We start from the raw sequence: 17,591 nt of genomic DNA, 5'->3' as shown, positions 1-17,591 counted from the left end.
AGATACAAATAAAATGTTCAAAAACTTCTATGGTACATATAAGCATTGTTTTGATATAGCCTTTCTGTGGATCCCCCTCCACTAGCCACTGGTGGCCAATAATATTCATTCTTCTCTTTCTGAGCAGCTAGCAGAGAGTCTCGCTTCTACGTGCTGCACTGTTGCCGCACTTCACGACAACCAAATTATTCATTCAACTGTCAATTTTTTTTGTTTCCTTTTTTTTCTTGCAGCAGTGGAAGAGTCAGGTGATGGTAATAAATGTGAAGTGCTTCACAAGCAGGCAAGGCAGTTTATTTACTGTTTTTATAACTTTTTAAACGTGAACTTAAAAGCAGGTCTCCTACTGTTGACATTGGAAAACATAAGAATGGACTCCAGAACCATGTGGTGTCAGCCAAGAGAACTGTCAAGAGAATTGTAAACGAAAGTGTCAGAGCTGTAGGAACCATAGAAACAGTTGGTTTTGTGTTGCCTGGAAAGCATCAGAATCGCAAGGAACCTGTAACACAAATGGATAGTTTTAACAATGATGTTTTAAAAGGCTCCATGTAAATGATGAATGCCTGACATAACAAAAATGTGTTACAGTTATGCAGGCTTCAATGGTAAGTGCTTCACCGTGGTAAATAATTTTAAAAGGTGCTGGTTGCAGATATGTCAAGAAGAGAATTTTTAGTTCAAAGAAGTGACCTAGGTGCAGCATGAACTATATCCCACATAAAAATTCATGAAACAAGAGAAGGAGGTAGTTCAATGGTGTATTATCTTGATGAAACATGGGTCAATTAGAATCATTACAAGAAGATCTGCTGGAAAATGAATGATGGTACTGGTGGTTTTAAAGTTCTCATAGTTATAGGTTCTTAGATAATTATTCTGCATGCTGACACTTCTCATGGTTTTATTTCTGAGACTAAACTAGTATTTACGTGCAAGAAAAACAGCAGTGATTACCACTCAGCAATGAATGCTGTAAGTTGCGATTCACAATTCTTGTCATACCTTGCTTCGAAGTCGGTCATTGCCAGTTATAATTCAACTCTTATAGAGAAAAAATCAAGTACAAACATCAGAAAAGTGAATATTTTTCCCCAGCTTAAAAACAAAATATTAAGCACCATATAAACTAGACTTGTGCCAATCTCCTGCAGCTCGTTAACTTATACTGTATAAGTGACGTGACAGAATGTACAAACTTAACTTCCTTGCAGGTAAATGGGATCACATAGTTTTGCGTTTATCCATGTGTCACTGGCATTGTAGTCCCATGGAATTAGTTGGGGCAAAGGGTTTTAAGGTTATGTGGGAGGAAAAACAAAACATTTGTGATTACATACAGTGAATCATTTGTGCATGAGGCAATAGACAGTGGGGCAACAGACAACATCCCACCTGTAGTGTGGGAATAGACTGTGAGGCATGCTGAAAAGCTTCAGAAAGAAGAATTTCACAGGGAAGTGATGATGGATATAAGCCTTGAACCTACCATCATAAATTTAAAATCAGATTGTTCAGAAACAGACTCAAATAGAAGTGATTATGGTACTACGATGTAGAGTTTGGAACAAAGTAATAATATTTCTTAGTTTTAAAGACTTATGGTTTAAAAAATGTTTTTGTCAACTTATCAGTTCCATACACAAAAATGAGAACTTCCTAGCCTTTTTGATTATGTTGTAAACATCTGTCATTTTCGAGGCATGAACTAGATAAGGCCCTAAAATGACAGTAACTGTTACTTGTTCGAGATATCGGTGGTTTTTGATGTTATCGGTCAAATTCCCTGGAGTTATTCGCAGATATTGGTTAATTGTTTGCTTGTTCAATGGATCATAAATTGCAGTCTCTCACTGTAATATCGAACGTGTGACTTTACACTCACAATGCCCATTAACAATGAAAAAAAAAAAAACACACACACACACACACACACACACACACACACACACACACACACATTACACATTTTTAAAAATTCTATTGAGAAGAAGCAGTTGTCAGCAAATATAATGATTTTGGTTTGAGCTTGAAGTTAATTTTGTTGTGTATTAAATTTTTACTTATAATGCAGTTCAAATTGCAATAACTGGTAATTATTGCAAGCAGTTTCAGTGTCATTTTGAGAAAAATTGTACTTCATGTCTTCACAAAGCTGTTTTAGCTGTTCTCACCTCCCAACATCATGCAGAGTAAATCTGTGGAACAGTGGATGTGAATTAATATTTCTCTCATGATGATTGATTGAAATTGGTTTCAATATTTATTATTCCCGTCACAGAACTGAACATATAATACAATGTACCGTATGCAAATGAGGCTGACTGTTATCCACAGCAATGCAGTTTGGCAATGTGGACCTTGTTTGCCCACTCTCTGCTGCCACACAACCACAGTTATGACCCCCCCCCCCCCCCCATACTTCCTTTCTGCTCCACCTCTATGCACAGAAGCGCAATCGTATGTGACATGGGCTTTAGTACCTCTGAGAAATATGAAACATAAAACAGCAAATATGTATAACAAATGTTATATGATCATGTCTAACCATATTGTCATAGGAATCGTTTGTGAGACATCAACAATATATGTAGTAAACGTTACTAAGATTAAATGTGTAATCATGATTAATTTGTTTATTGTCTTAACATATAAATGTCTTCATGCGTATGTCTTGTCTCAGTGTATTGTCTGTAGGAATCATTTCTGGGATATCAATTATAAATGTAGTAAATATTTCTTATATTAAATGTGAAATAATGGTTAATTTCTGCATTGTCCTTACGTGAAAAATTTGTAATGTATATCTCTGCATTATATTTTGACTTGTCCTATATTTAAACAATGTGTCATGGAACTAAATAAAAATAAACAAATAAATAAATAAATCAGTTATAAAGGGCTACTTCGGTTAGCTGTCAGATTCATGTTGTTGTTTACACTTTAAAAAAATCCAAGCAGCTAAACTTATGTTTTATTTTTAGGCTGTGCCTTATAAGACAAAAAACACTTCAGTTTTTCAGAAAAATAAAGCACTTCTAGCAGAACACACACATTTCATCTCAACTAATAATCACGGTCCCTGTGGTGCTGTTATTTCACTTATCCATTGCTGATTAATCTTTTCATCTGATGTATTCCACAACAGTCTGAGCATGTCCCATCCACGGGCTGCTGTTACCAACAGATAACTGTCTGGCTCTATGGAGTATGAGTATGCACCTAATACAAGGCTTTGGCAGAGACGTGCACACACACAGATCTGTAACAAAGAGTAATCAGTGACCTTCAGGTCTTTTTCCTGTTTTTAAAAACGCAAACAAAGCAGAATCTTTTGTATACATTTTCACATTATAAGTGAAGATTCTTTAATATCATCACGAGTAAATTGTAATTTTTAGATGATCAGTTTATACTAATGTGAGCATCTGAAATAATTTATGATTTCTAACATGAGGCTTTATTTAATCTACTCCTTACATCTGGTTACACAAGGCATGTCTTCAAAGCAAAAGAATAGTAATCAACACCATTCTACACAAATAAGATAACTACATAATATGAGGGTAATTCAAAAAGTAAGGTCTCCTATTTTTTTATAAGTACAGAACTCTGTTATGAAGAGTGCTTCACGTGCTGTGTGTAAACATGGGCTTAGTCTTGGCTTGGCAGCTGTTGAGAATGGAGCTCCCGTTGGATGTTACCACCAAGTGTAAATTGTGCGCGGTTATTTGGTTTTTGGAAGAAAAGGGCATTGTGCTGATTGAAATCCATTGCCAATTGACAGAAGTGTATGGTGAGTTGTGCATGGATGTCAAAAATGTTCATAAGTGGTGCAGAGAGTTTGCCGCTAGTTGGACCAAAATTCATGACGAATAAAGGAGTGGGAGACCATCAATTTCTGAGGAGACAGTGTTGAAGGTTGGGAAAAGCATGCATGAAGATCGGCAGATCTCTCTGGATAATCTCTGCACATTGGTTCCTGAGGTTTCTCGAAGCACCACTCACAGAATTTTAATGGAAACATTGAACTACCAGAAGGTGTGCGCAAGATGAGTGCCATGCCTGTTGACTGAAGACCACATACGGAAACGAGTTGATGCTTCCCATGCATTTCTTCACCACCTAGCAGCTGAACAGGACAACTTTCTGGACTCAATTGTCATGGGTGATGAGAACATTTGGCTGGAAAACAATTCAGCTCTGACGACGAGGTGAAAGAAGAGGTTCATAACTTTCTGAACAGCATGGCAGTGAGCTGGTATGACATGGGCATACAAAAACTGCCACAGCATCTACAAAAATGCATTGACAGAAATGGTGATTATGTTGAAAAATAGCTAAATGTTCAAGCTGTAAACTGATGAAAACCATTGTGGAAATAAACAGGTCTATGTACTTATAAAAAAGTAGGAAACCTTACTTTTGAGATTACCCTCATATGTTTCTAATGTGCCCATGACAGAGGAAAGTTATTTGAATACAATCAGTAGGCCTAAGTCATTGTGGTCAGTAGTTGCATTTCAGAGGTGCAATTCCAGTACTGCCAATAGACACAGATAAAAATAATAAAATTTATTCTTTTCTTCAGAACCATTGCTTTGTTTGTCAGAGAGGTTTTAGAAGATTAGAAAAAAGGATAGATGACTAAGAACCAAGGTTGAGAGGGACACCCCCATTATGATGACAAAGAAAGACAAAGATAAAGGAAAAGCATCGGGGAAAGCATCAGAGAGAGTAGGGGGTAATGGATAGCACACTGGTAATCTCTTTGCCAACTTCAGTCCAGATATGACAGAATAAGAACTAATAATGAGAAGTGGGATGAATAGTAAGATGAACATAGACAAGGAGGCGAGGAAGAAAAAATAAAAAAGAGGGAAGGATGAAGATAAAAAAGTCGAAATGAAATAGAGTAACAGAAAATAATGATATACCATCCATAAAAAAGTTATACAGTGGAGAAAGACTACCAAACAAAAATACTACCTGCTGAGAAAAAATGGGGAGGGGGAGGGGGGACGGTCTGTTGATGGATGTTACATCCAGGTGATGATGGGTTGTGAAAATATGTTACACAACAAGTTCCCACCTCAGGACGTAAGGAAAACGAGTACTATGTGTTTGAATTCAAACAGTAAGTGTGATATACAGGTCTCTCAATACCCTTGAGTGAAGCTGCAAATAGGTACCAGTTGTCCCTGAGGCAGACATTCCTTCAGTGTCCTATCCTGCACCCGTCCAGTTTGGTGGTGGACTTCCCAACATATCACAGAGTGAACAAATGTTAGTAAATAACTTGTGTGGCTTCAAATTTTGTTCTGCATTTGATGTTGTGTGCAATTGTGGTTGGGTGCTTGGGAAGGTTTTACAGTGGAAAGATATGCAGGGATAAGAATGTTGGTGTAGGAAATATAACACAGTTTGACAAGGATGTTCTGGATTTTGGGAGAGCTATATAAGCTGTAAGTGGGTGGTGTGGGAAAGATATCAGGGAGTGATGAAGTTTTTACAGTACTCTGCTTGAGAAACTCTGAAGTGGGATAGAGTAATGTAATAAGGCATTCAAAGTCTGTGCAGTTGTAGGTGAGAAGTTGAGCACTTCTGGCTTTTTGGGAGTGAACTTGTTTTTGTCAGAGTGTGGGACAAAGATACTGCCCTGGAGATCAATTTCTGGAAAAGGTCTATGGTATAACTGCAGGAGAGGAAAGACCAGAAGAGTTTTTTGGTGACAATGAACAAGGTTAAAGCAATTGGTGTTTTTATGTGGGATTGAAGGCTCTACATGATGGGTTGCAAGTGCTGGTCCACTAGGGTTCAGATGCGCTCAGTAGGGGCTTCGAAGGCTGCTACAATGGAATGATTGATGTGGTTGTTTTTGTTTGATTTGGGGTGTAGACAATAGCTGAGGGTGCATGGGTCAGGGAAGATAATGATTTCTCTGGAAGCAGTTGTGAGTCCTTGTAAGGAGCCTAGGGATTTACAGATTTTCTACAGCTCAGTCTGAATGGAAGGAATGTAGCATTAGGGGCCATTTCTGCAGCTGATGTATCTAATAGCTGGTGAATCATGTCTGCCATTTACCTATAATGGCCAAGTAGCACATTACAGGAGCCCTTGTCCACAGGAATCAAAATGCTAGGGCAGTCTGCTTTCAAGCTCGCTCAAGGTTAGTAAAGATTGGGGCTTTGTGATTTATTTAGGAAGGATGATGCTGGGAGTGAGGAATTATTGGAATGCCTGGAAAGAATAGTTTTGAGAAAGAGGAGGAGGATCCCTTTGGGATTTGGGTTAGAAATGTTCTAGGCAGATTTGATATTGACTGTTGGTTGTGAGATGGGATTAAATAGTGAAGTGGTATATCCAGTTGATATTATGAGTGAATGATGGGAGATCTTCGACAAGGGCAGTATGATTAAATCTGGGTGTGACACCAAAGGTTAGGCTTCATAAATATTGTTGTGATGCCTCAGGATCAAAGAGTATTTAAAAATGAATCATAGCCAGAATTTAAGGTGATAGAGTTGTATTACAGGTATAACTGGCCTGGGGTGGGATGGGAGATTGCTGGGAATGGGAGCTAATTTAGGGACCCACATTGAGCTTTCTGGTTTGGAGATGGGACGAGTAGTGGATGGTAGTATCAGGAGAGAGGGAGAGAAACAGAACTTTTTAAGTATTTGACCAATAAGGTGGATAGCTTCTTCAGGTGGTGGGAGGTGATTTCTTTTTCTTCTTTTTTTTAATTTTATTGCTAACTTCAACTGGAATTATAGCAAGTGCTAGAGTGTTAGCAGATTCAGGGGCTCAAAGTTTGAAGAGTTTAAATAGAGAAAGCAACTGTTGGTAGTGGTGGGTGGTCGAAGAACAATGCATACCAAGGATAAGGTTGGTAAGGTGTAAGGATTCACTTCTTTAGAATTTAAGGTTGGATTGGTTGCAGACAGAGATGAGAACTTTTAAGGTAAGGCCTTTAGAAGCCATACCAACATAAATCTCACTATGTTCCCATTCCTATATCTCAATACCTGCAGTTCTTCTGTAAACATGCTCTTGCTATACTCAAGCAGGAGTTCCTCATACTTTTCCTCCAGTATTTCTTCTCCAAGAGCCTCAAGTGGAAATACCACTTCATCATCCAATCCCAACCCACAATAAACAGAGTGAACATCAAACCCTGCCTAGAACAGCTACAACCCAAACTGCTAAGGAGTCTTCCTCTTCTTTCCCACAACCATCCTCTACAGGCATTCCTCACTGCCAACATCACCTCCGAAACATTCTTAAAAATATTAAAAAAATTCCAAACATGACTCAAGCTGATCCTCAGCTATCCATGATCTGAAGGCAGACCACTCTGTCACCATCCTCCCAGAGTATGAGGAGTAGTTGACAGAGGAACACTGTCAGCTCTTTGTCAACTTAACACAAAAAAACTGTTCCTAGTAGCCCTCTATCTTCCAAACAAAATGAGCTGAAGAAATTCGTTAAAAATATGAGGCCCCCTTGTTTCCCCATATCAACAATGTTTTTAATGCATCAATACATTACACACCCCAGGCCAGGAGTTTCTGAAGTCAAGTTCTGAAATGAGACCATATCCCTCTGACATCCCCTCTCACTGCCAATTCTCACCTTCCATTGTCCCCCTAACCTCCACAATATTCTTGCCACACCATACGACATTTTTACACCATTATTCATACTCCACACATACAACCTGCATTCTTTCCCACTGTAAAAACGTGCACCATATACCCACCCACTATCATCTACACTGGTAAACCCTACAGCATCAAATACTGTTTACCAATATGTGTTCATTGTATGGTGGTTTATATAGGAATGACCACTGCAAAACTGTCTGAGTGCATTAGTGAAAACTGAAGAACTGTTCACTTAGGGTGCCCTCAGTACCCTTTTGCTGACATGCTCTGCAATATAACTCAAGGGACCTGTGTGCCTGTTACATCTGGTGGGCTATTTAAAGCCTTCAATAAGAATTCTGGAGATTTGAAATTGCTGTCCAGTCTCCACCACTCTGCTGTACTTAACCTCCACTTTCATATTATTATTTATATTTTATTTGTGTACTTATTTAATCATTTTCTCTACAACTTTGTTTTTTTTCATTTCTTTTTTTTTTTTTTTTTTTTTTTTTTCCATCTCTCATGCTCTGTTTTCCTTATATCCTTTTTTATTTCCTATTAATATTTAATTGCACTATTCTTATTTCTTCAATTTAATCCACCTTTACTTCTTACACTATCCTTCTATCAGTTCTGGACTTTAACTGGAACAGTGCTTATCAGTATATCTATCATCTTTGAACCCACTCCCCTTTCTTTGATATCACTCTCTATCATTGTCTCCCTTCATTCTTTTAATAGATGGATTCTTTTCATTCTGGGGGATGTGAATGACCTATTCCTCCTTTATAATCCTCTTTCCCCCCTGAGAAAGAGCCCAACAGTTCCAAAAGCTAAGATAGTTTTTCTGTAATTTTAAATGGATCTATTGATAGTACTTAAAGTTTTACCTCATGAAGGTAAGTCCTTGCCAGCTATTCTTTCTCCTTCCTTATATGCAAGTTTTATGTTTTTGTTATGATCGACATCATTGTGCAAAATTATGCTAATATTACTTAAAATATTGTTACGAGTCAAGTAGCCTGGGTTTGTCAAAAAGTGGAGATGAGAAAAGAATAGCTGATGAAATCAATAAACAAAAAAAGGTGTGTGATGTTATAAGATTCCAAGGGGTAGGGGGAAGGAGCAGGTAACTGCTGTTGACTAACTGAATGTTCTGTTTCAACAATTAATTATGTAAAATTTGTATATTTCTCTTTTTACGCCGACCGTGGTGGCCATGCGGTTCTAGGCACTGCAGTCCGGAACCGCATGACTGCTACAGTCGCAGATTCGAATCCTGCCTCGGGCATGGATGTGTGTGATGTCCTTAGGTTAGTTAGGTTTCAGTAGTTCTATGTTCTAGGGGTCTGATGACCTCAGATGTTAAGTCCCATAGGGCTCAGAGCCATTTGAACCATTTTTTTTAATCTCTTTTTACATTGTGAATAATAATCCACACATAATGTTGTCTAGCATTAAATTCACTTGATGTTTCTTCAATTTGCAATCTATGACTATTCTATTTCACTTTGCCTGAATGACTGTTCCTCTACAATGGTATCTTGTGAGAAGTGGAAAATAAGCTTCTGAATTTTGTTGTTAACACTCCTATTTTGGTAAGCCATGATAGATTAAAAAAAGGTATGTGTTATTTCCTTAACAGGTCATATAGTTATAAAATGTCCAGTTTGGTGCATTTTGAGTCAGAATGGACAGCTGATGGAGAACATCTGATAATGATCTAGGGACCAGCACCAGTCATGTTAATATATACTAGTACACCTTGAGTTAACTAGAGCTGCCACCTAATAAAAACAATGTTGACAGTTACAAATGGCCAATGTTCAAGAAGCATGTTGGACAAAATAACATATTTACAGACTGTAAAATATCCCATGCTTTTAATAATCATGGAGTTATAAAATTAGCAACAATTGTGAAACCTACAACCATACCTTCAGAAGTTCAAGTTCCCTTTCAGGAAGCCTTTTTACTTTAGTGTAGCCAGAAACAACATGTCTTCCTGCAGTGAATGGGTCAAGTTCCTTTGCTTGTAGAATCATATAGCAAACAGCAATCGAAAGTTCAAATATATAGAATGATACATGACTGTCTCCAAAATCTAATATTCCACATATGTCCCAGATATCATCCTCAGAACCTTTACTAACAAGTATGTTCTGCTCATTGAAGTCACCATGAATTAACCCTGAAAAAGAAAGGAAGATATTAGGTGATATTAGACTAGAGGAAACAGACAAGTGTGAACTGATTTTCTCAAACCTTTGTTCTGTACAACTTATTATTTTCTTTGCTTTCTCATTATGCTTTTTTTATATCTTTGTGTCACTTCTGATTTCTTTCTGCCCAATGGAAAGAGACATTCAATTCCAGGTTGCATATATTTTTGAATGTGTTCATATGCTCAACCATGTTTTCCCCATAGAAGTGAAACTGTGAGGATTGGTCTTGAATGAAAAAAGCTTCTCCCATGGTATGCATATTCCATGGATCTGTACATGCGAGTGATTTGCCTGGATGTGAAACATGTCAATACAACTGTACAAATACAATTAATGCTACAGAATAGTAATACAGGGTGATTCAAAAAGAATACAACAACTTTAAAAATGTGTATTTAATGAAAGAAACATAATATAACCTTCTGTTATACATCATTACAAAGAGTATTTAAAAAGGTTTTTTTTTCACTCAAAAACAAGTTCAGAGCTGTTCAATATGGCCCCCTCCAGACACACGAGCAATATCAACCCGATACCCCAACTCGTTCCACACTCTCTGTAGCATATCAGGCGTAACAGTTTGGATAGCTGCTGTTATTTCTCGTTTCAAATCATCAATGGTGGCTGGGAGAGGTGGCCGAAACACCATATCCTTAACATACCCCCATAAGAAAAAATCGCAGGGGGTAAGATCAGGGCTTCTTGGAGGCCAGTGATGACGTGCTCTGTCACGGGCTGCCTGGCGGCCGATCCATCGCCTCGGGTAGTTGACGTTCAGGTAGTTACGGACAGATAAGTGCCAATGTGGTGGCGCTCCATCCTGCTGAAATATGAATTGTTGTGCTTCTTGTTCGAGCTGAGGGAACAGCCAATTCTCTAACATCTCCAGATACTGTAGTCCAGTTACAGTAGCACCTTCGAAGAAAAAGGGACCAAAAACTTTATTGGCTGAAATGGCGAACAAATGTACAACTAAATGAAACTTTATAGCTCCCTTAATTCGCCGACAGATAGTGCTTAGCTCTGCCTTTTGTCGTTGCAGAGTTTTAAATTCCTAAAGTTGTGGTATTCTTTTTGAATCACCCTGTATAATACAATGATATAGATATTAGTAAGTATCACTTTTTCTCATTTACAAGCTGTCATTTAACTAATAGCAATTCATGAAAGGCAATGTTTTTAGTTTGGGTCCCTGTCTAACACACAGTTTTAAACAGTCAGCAAGTTTCATCAAGAATTTTGTTAGTTTGCTTTTTTATTACTACATGTGATGTAGTGATTTTTAAATAAGTGTTCCATATCAGTGAAGTACCTTTTAATTATGGAATATGTATTACTAGATAATAGACAATGCTCAATGGTTCATCAAAAGCAGCTCCAGAGGTCATGAAGTAGGAAGACACTTTGCAGAATCACAGAAATTTCATTTAAACACATTCAATGCATACTGCAATTACCTATCCATCAAGAAGCAGTTATCCTGTAAGAAATCAGCTTTGGTCAAGAAAACAATCCATCAAAACAATCATGAAACTGCACAGATCTCAGTTCAACTTAACAGACTCATGGTAAAGAGACTGGATAGAGGCTTCCCACCACGTTGCCACAACTTGCTCTGCGTAAGGGAGAAACACCCTCCCTTTGTTCAGTTGTGGAGAACATGTATAATGTTTAACAGAATATCCACCTATTATGGCAGAAGCATGCACTCTCTTCACATATGCTTTTGTAGAGCAGCCAGGCAAACCGTTCGTCAAATAGTTGCAGAATGTCCCAATAAGGCCTCTTGTGGTACTTTCGACAATTTCCTGATGGCAACAAGTGATGCAATTAATTATATTACAGATTTAGAAGCCTCTTTGTTAATTTCATGTGTTGTTTGTAGTATATTTAGTATTTTTGTTAATATTTAGCTTAAAAAATCATATTAATCATCACAATTCATACATTACTATGCATAAACATTTGTGGGGACATAACTCCGTGGAGTTGCCTGAAACAATATCGCTGCTGTGAGGTAAATCAACTAACCTCTCTGGACCTACAGTTACTTCACTCTGATCGATGTTTGTAACAACATGCTTTGTACCTAGTAGGACAAGAAAATATATTTATATGAAATCATACAACTAGTTAGTGTTATTATACATAATGTGTATTGTACTTCCTACAAATTTATTGTGTTCAGTAGATTCCATCCTAGCAATCTTGAAAGTGCACAAGACAAATGATAGGATTAAACAATAAGTAAAAAAATTCACAATTGTCCCTGGTAAATGTCAGCAATCTAGAAAGAGACTTGCACACAGCTCATGGTATGCACATGAATGAAAGAGACAAAAAGATTGTCAGCAAATTAATTATTGAGGAAATCAGACGAAATTGTCCACAAAGCAGTGTACATAAGTGCATTGCCATGGAATGGCACAATCCACCAAATCAGAATATACCACACAAATAGCCACTGCAGGCAAGCCTGGGAAACTTGCAAAGCCTGCTGGACAGTTTGGTAGCCCTAAATCATCCTGCACAGTCCAGTAAGAGAAACTAGGACTTAATGTCATACACCAGAGTTTCTGTAGTCTTAAAAACAAGTACAATGATCTGGATATTATTACGTCTTGATTAACCTGATATTTTAGTCATTCCTGAACACTGGTACACTGGAGACTTAATTAGCATTAGTCAACCACACTCCATGGAAGTTTGTTCTCCCTTTAGTAGGTAAACCAAGTCTGCCGATGGCATAGCAATCTTCACTATTGCAATTATTGGTGTGTATAGGCCACTTGGGGAATGTATGGATACATTTTTCAAAAATCTACCTGACTTGCTGATATATATATACAGTGCATTCTCTGGGTTAAATGGCCATGTAAATACTATAATAACATGGGATATAAATAAATACTATAATAACAGGGGATATAAATAAATACTATAATAACAGGGGATATAAATAAAGACTTATTAAGAAATGATGCCAGTACCAAAAAGCTACTCCTCCTACTCGATGAATTTAATCTGACTCCACTTATCCATGAGCCAACTAGAGATATTGGTAACTGCAACACATATCTGGATAATATGATAACAAACCCGACCCATCTTTCCTACAGTATATCTGTTCTAAAACATCTCTGATCACCATGCAATACAGCTTCAATTGGAGGCAAATGAAGTGCCCTTTGTCACTAGAAAGAAATTATATGTAAGCAAAAAAACCATGTTTAATGATAACACCAATTGACTGAACTGCATGTTAGTATGCATACCATGGTTTGAGAATGATAGCTTCTCTTATGATAGCTATGTTGCTGACTTCTATTACTATTTTGATGCCACATGCCCAGCTGTGGCCACAAAAGTTAAAACGAGATAAACAAAAGCATCTAGATAATTAATTATGTCATTGAAGCAAAGGAAAATAAAAATTATTCCATAGTGCAATGTTGAATAATAAACAAAATCTCAAGCTAAAGGAGGCCTTCAAAACTTATCAAGAATACAATAAAGATTTATTAATACAGACCAATAGTAAGGGTAATGTACAAAGGGAAGGGCGACCCAAAGGACACAAACAAATACAGAGGAATAGCCTTGGAAAACAACCCTTTTAAGGTATTCACAAAACTAATCACAGGAAGAATAAGACACACTTTGGAGGAACACCTCCCAGAATCTCAATTCAGGTTCAAGGAAAAAAGATCCACTATCACAGCAGGGGAGCTGCTTTTAAAAAAATATGGGAAACCATCGATAAGAAGCAAAAATATGATGCTGTATTCATAGACTTCACAAAGGCCTTCGACTTCTTCGACCGATCATTAGTAAAAAGGATGCTCGATGAAACCCTGGGAAGAGACAGCGTCTGGATGAGGATTATAAACTCCATAAATAATGGAATGAGATAAGGATCTCGGACAACCTCGACCTGTCTGAACCAATAAAGCAAACAAACGGAGAGCTCCAAGGAGAGCCACTAAGCCCGCTCCTGTTCATTCTGGCAGCAAAGGACATTATGGAAATCGCTCATGACGAAGATGTCAAAGCATATGCCTACGCAGACGACATTGTGATAGGCTCAAAAAACTTAAAGAAACTACAGGAGACTATAGAAGATACGGAAAAATGGTGCAGAAAACACAAGTTTGTAATCAACACCAACAAAACGGAAATGATGGAATTCAGACCAGGTGGGCAAATCCCAAAAACGACAAGAATTGCACTACAAGGAAAGCAAATATCTATCACAAAAGACTACAAATATCTAGGGATAACACACCAGCCATCCGCAAAGTGCTTCACTAAACACACAACAGAGAAAGCGACACAGGACATCAGAGCGATAAACGAAATAAGTTCCATCTGAACACTAAACCTAGACACAGCTATGGCACTCTTGAAATCAAAAATAGTACCGATACTGGCTTATGGGATAGAAATCATATGGATACACCTAAATGAAAAGAACTTAGAAACATTGAAAAGAGTAAAAGCAACCTATATCAAAAGAGCATTAGGGGTAGCAAAAACCACAAGATCAAGATTAGTCTACCTTCTCGCCCGAGAATCTTTCCTCATCGAGGATCTAAGGACAATGTTCTTACTTCCCAACACATCAGCATCGGAGAACCTACTAAGATCACTACTCAAGAAAAGAGAGGAAGTACCAACGGAATTCTATGGATCCGGGGCCATGACTGACCGCACTTGGACAGCAGCAAATTTTGAGATGAGACACGTACTTACAAGACTCACAGTACATGGATTCCACCATGAAATTTGTGCAAATACAACATACCACGAACTGTCAAACCTTCGCAAGTGTACACTATGTGGACAGTCTTGTGAGAGATACCATATAGAAATATGCAACAAGAGGACCAGATCAATTAGAGACTATGCAATAAATGGTTCAAATGATAATCTGTTATAATACCTGCACTGAATGTAATCTACAAAGAATTATGCAGACACTCAATACATCCTTGTAATTCACTCTCAAATGATTGTAATCTAATGTATAACTATAATGGCTATTTTGCTGCAATAAATCGTTTACAATAATACAGACCAGGAGCAACCACATTGCAAACAAGCTTCAGGCTTCACAGTGTTGCTACTGGTGTCTGGGGAGTGATAACCAGTTTTAGAACAGGCAGAGACAAATCCTGTATGGATTTTATTATTGACCACAATGGGATGGTAATAAAAGATCAACTTGAAATTCCTAATATATTTAATGAATATTTTTCTTCAGTATGGAAGCTACCAATGACAAACATAATAACATGCAGTATAATTTTAAAGACAATCCACCTGAGCGTAGCCTATTTGTAGCCCCACAAATTGCAAAGAAATAATTAACATCATTAGCTCTCAAAAATCTTCCAGTCCCACGGGGCATGATGACCTCAGTATTAATGTATTAAAAGTGTGTAGACAAAATGTCTCTCTATGTCTGTCTGCAGCAGTAAATAATATAATAGAATCAGGTACTTTCCCAGACAGACTAAAACTAGCTGAGGTAACTCCAATATTTACAAAAGGAGACAAACTCAAAATTCAAAACTATGAACCAATCTCAGCACTTCCTGTATTTTCCAAAAAAAAGCTGAAAAAGACATATACAGCAGAATTATAAACTTTCTCCAGATGCACAACCTAATGTTTGGAAATCAAAATGGATTCTTAAAATGTAAATCAACTAGCACGGCAGCTGCTCAGTTAACCTAAGAAGTAATAAAAAGCATTGAGAATAAGCAACATGTTGCAGGTATATACCTCTACCTTGAGAAAGCTTTTGACTGTGTGTATATATGCCACAATCCTATTAGAAAAGCTATGGAACATTGGCATCAGAGATGCTGCTCGTGATCTAATAAAATCTCACATGAGTTACTGAAAACAGTTTGTACTGCCTAAAACTGAAAGTGGAGATCACAAATCCAAAATCACTAAGATAAAATATGGAGTGCCACAGGGCTCAGTACAGTGTTCTCTTCAGTTTTTGATTTATGTAAATAAGGTGTTGCACTCAAAGTTCCAAAATAGTTTTGTATGTAGATGATACATCCATTGTATGTAATAAGGAATCATTTAACTAGAGACACACTGTAATAATGTGACAAATGAAATAGTTCAGTGCTTTAATGAAAGCCACTTACATGTAAGCAGTAGTAAAATGTGTCTCATTGAGTTTAACAACAGTAGTTTTAGTGATGAAATTAACTATACATCAGCAATGAATTAGTAAAAAAGAGTTTAGTGCAAAATTTGTAAGTTTAACAATCCAAAGGAATCTAAAATGGGACATACATGTTGACACTTTAGCATGTAAGTTATCTAAGAATATATTTGCAATTAATATGATTAGCAAGGTCTGCAAAACACTGTTGTTCTAAGGAATGCATACCATACTTTATTTTCCTCTCACCTGAATTACAGAATAGAAATTTGGGGAGCACCACCAAAGCAAACCAAAATATGCTATTGTTACTTCAAAAAAGGGTTATAAGAATCATCTGTGGAGCAAAATATAAGGAACCATGCCATGGCTTGTTTCAAAAAACTGCTGTACTAACCATAGCAAACATGTACATTCTAAAAGCTGCATTACATAATAAAAGCATGCAGCCCAATATTAGTTTCGATTTGTAGCAGAACAATACCAGGAATAAAGAACAGCAGCCACACAACAGCACTCTATGAAAAGGGTCCACAATATGCAGGTTTTAAGTTAGCCTATGCACTGCCCAGAAAAGGTATGACCCTACCCACAATGAAGCTTAAATTTCAGCTAAAGAAATTCCTGTAACAAAATTCATTTTACACATTAGAAGAATGCCATACTTACGTGCAAAATAAGAAGTGCTTCGAAAAAATATGTAAATAATGTTAAGCTCCATCTTATTTGTAATTTAATTATTTTGTTAACCAAAGATGAATTCTGAAGAACGTGTTATTGTGCTATGTATCAAGAATTGTAACCTGTTTTATGCATATTCAATGAATCATTCGATGTTGAATAAAGTATTACTATTATCATCACATTAGTATTTTTCAAATGAATATCTACCTCCATCTTTATAAACAGACCCCCATTTAAAGTACATTATTATATGTATATTTCATACAGCTTTACAATGAACACTGATTTTTGCCATGTAGCAAGTGATCTCAACACTACCTGGATGTAGAACTCTAATCTCTGAGCATAGAATTGTTGTTTACCTGCAGATTCCACCATGCTGAAGTTCGACAAAACATTCCTATCAGTTATTCACATTATGAATTATTTACTTGTCCCTGATTATAAACACTATGCCACAGAATGTAATATTGTCTGAAGCAGGGAACTTTCATATCAATCCTAGATTGCAATACTTCATTAGAAAATAGCCACATGAATAAAATAAGTTTTTTCTATGACTTTTACAATAAGTGTTTGGTTTTGTTCATGTGAATGGTAACAGAAAATTTAGCACTCCACAAACATTTTGCTTGCTTTGTATCTCTACTGTGTGTATTCTGAAGGAAACTGACAAGTATCTCATATACTATATATCTCACTTTGTACATGTATCTCTCTTGTCAAATCAGACCAAATGTAGAATTTGTAAGTGCAGATAATCTTCTTGAAATTTTGATATATAATGTCCTGTTGAGAAAAATACATAAACTATAGTACACAATGCATCACTTGAGATATCAA

At 37.0% G+C, this 17,591-nt stretch overlaps 1 protein-coding gene across 2 annotated transcripts in view; it reads right to left on the bottom strand.

Moving 5' to 3' along the window:
* Positions 1–2,962: 2,962 nt before the first annotated feature.
* The window catches only part of LOC124798403 (hydroxylysine kinase), a 240,350-nt gene continuing 225,721 nt past the window's right edge, over positions 2,963–17,591 (bottom strand). For both annotated transcript variants that reach the window (XM_047261791.1, XM_047261790.1), the window contains exons 7-8: positions 9,587–9,840; positions 2,963–3,262 (exon numbers count right to left, since the gene is read on the bottom strand). In XM_047261791.1, the coding sequence (XP_047117747.1) occupies positions 3,074–3,262; positions 9,587–9,840 (443 nt within the window). In that variant the 3' untranslated portion in view covers positions 2,963–3,073. The remainder of the gene's footprint in view (positions 3,263–9,586; positions 9,841–17,591) is intronic.

The sequence above is a fragment of the Schistocerca piceifrons genome, chromosome 5, assembly GCF_021461385.2.
Source record: "Schistocerca piceifrons isolate TAMUIC-IGC-003096 chromosome 5, iqSchPice1.1, whole genome shotgun sequence".
Lineage (NCBI taxonomy): Eukaryota > Metazoa > Arthropoda > Insecta > Orthoptera > Acrididae > Schistocerca > Schistocerca piceifrons.
The sequence above is the reverse complement of the archived record's forward strand: the minus strand, read 5'-3'. Positions and strand labels throughout refer to the sequence as shown.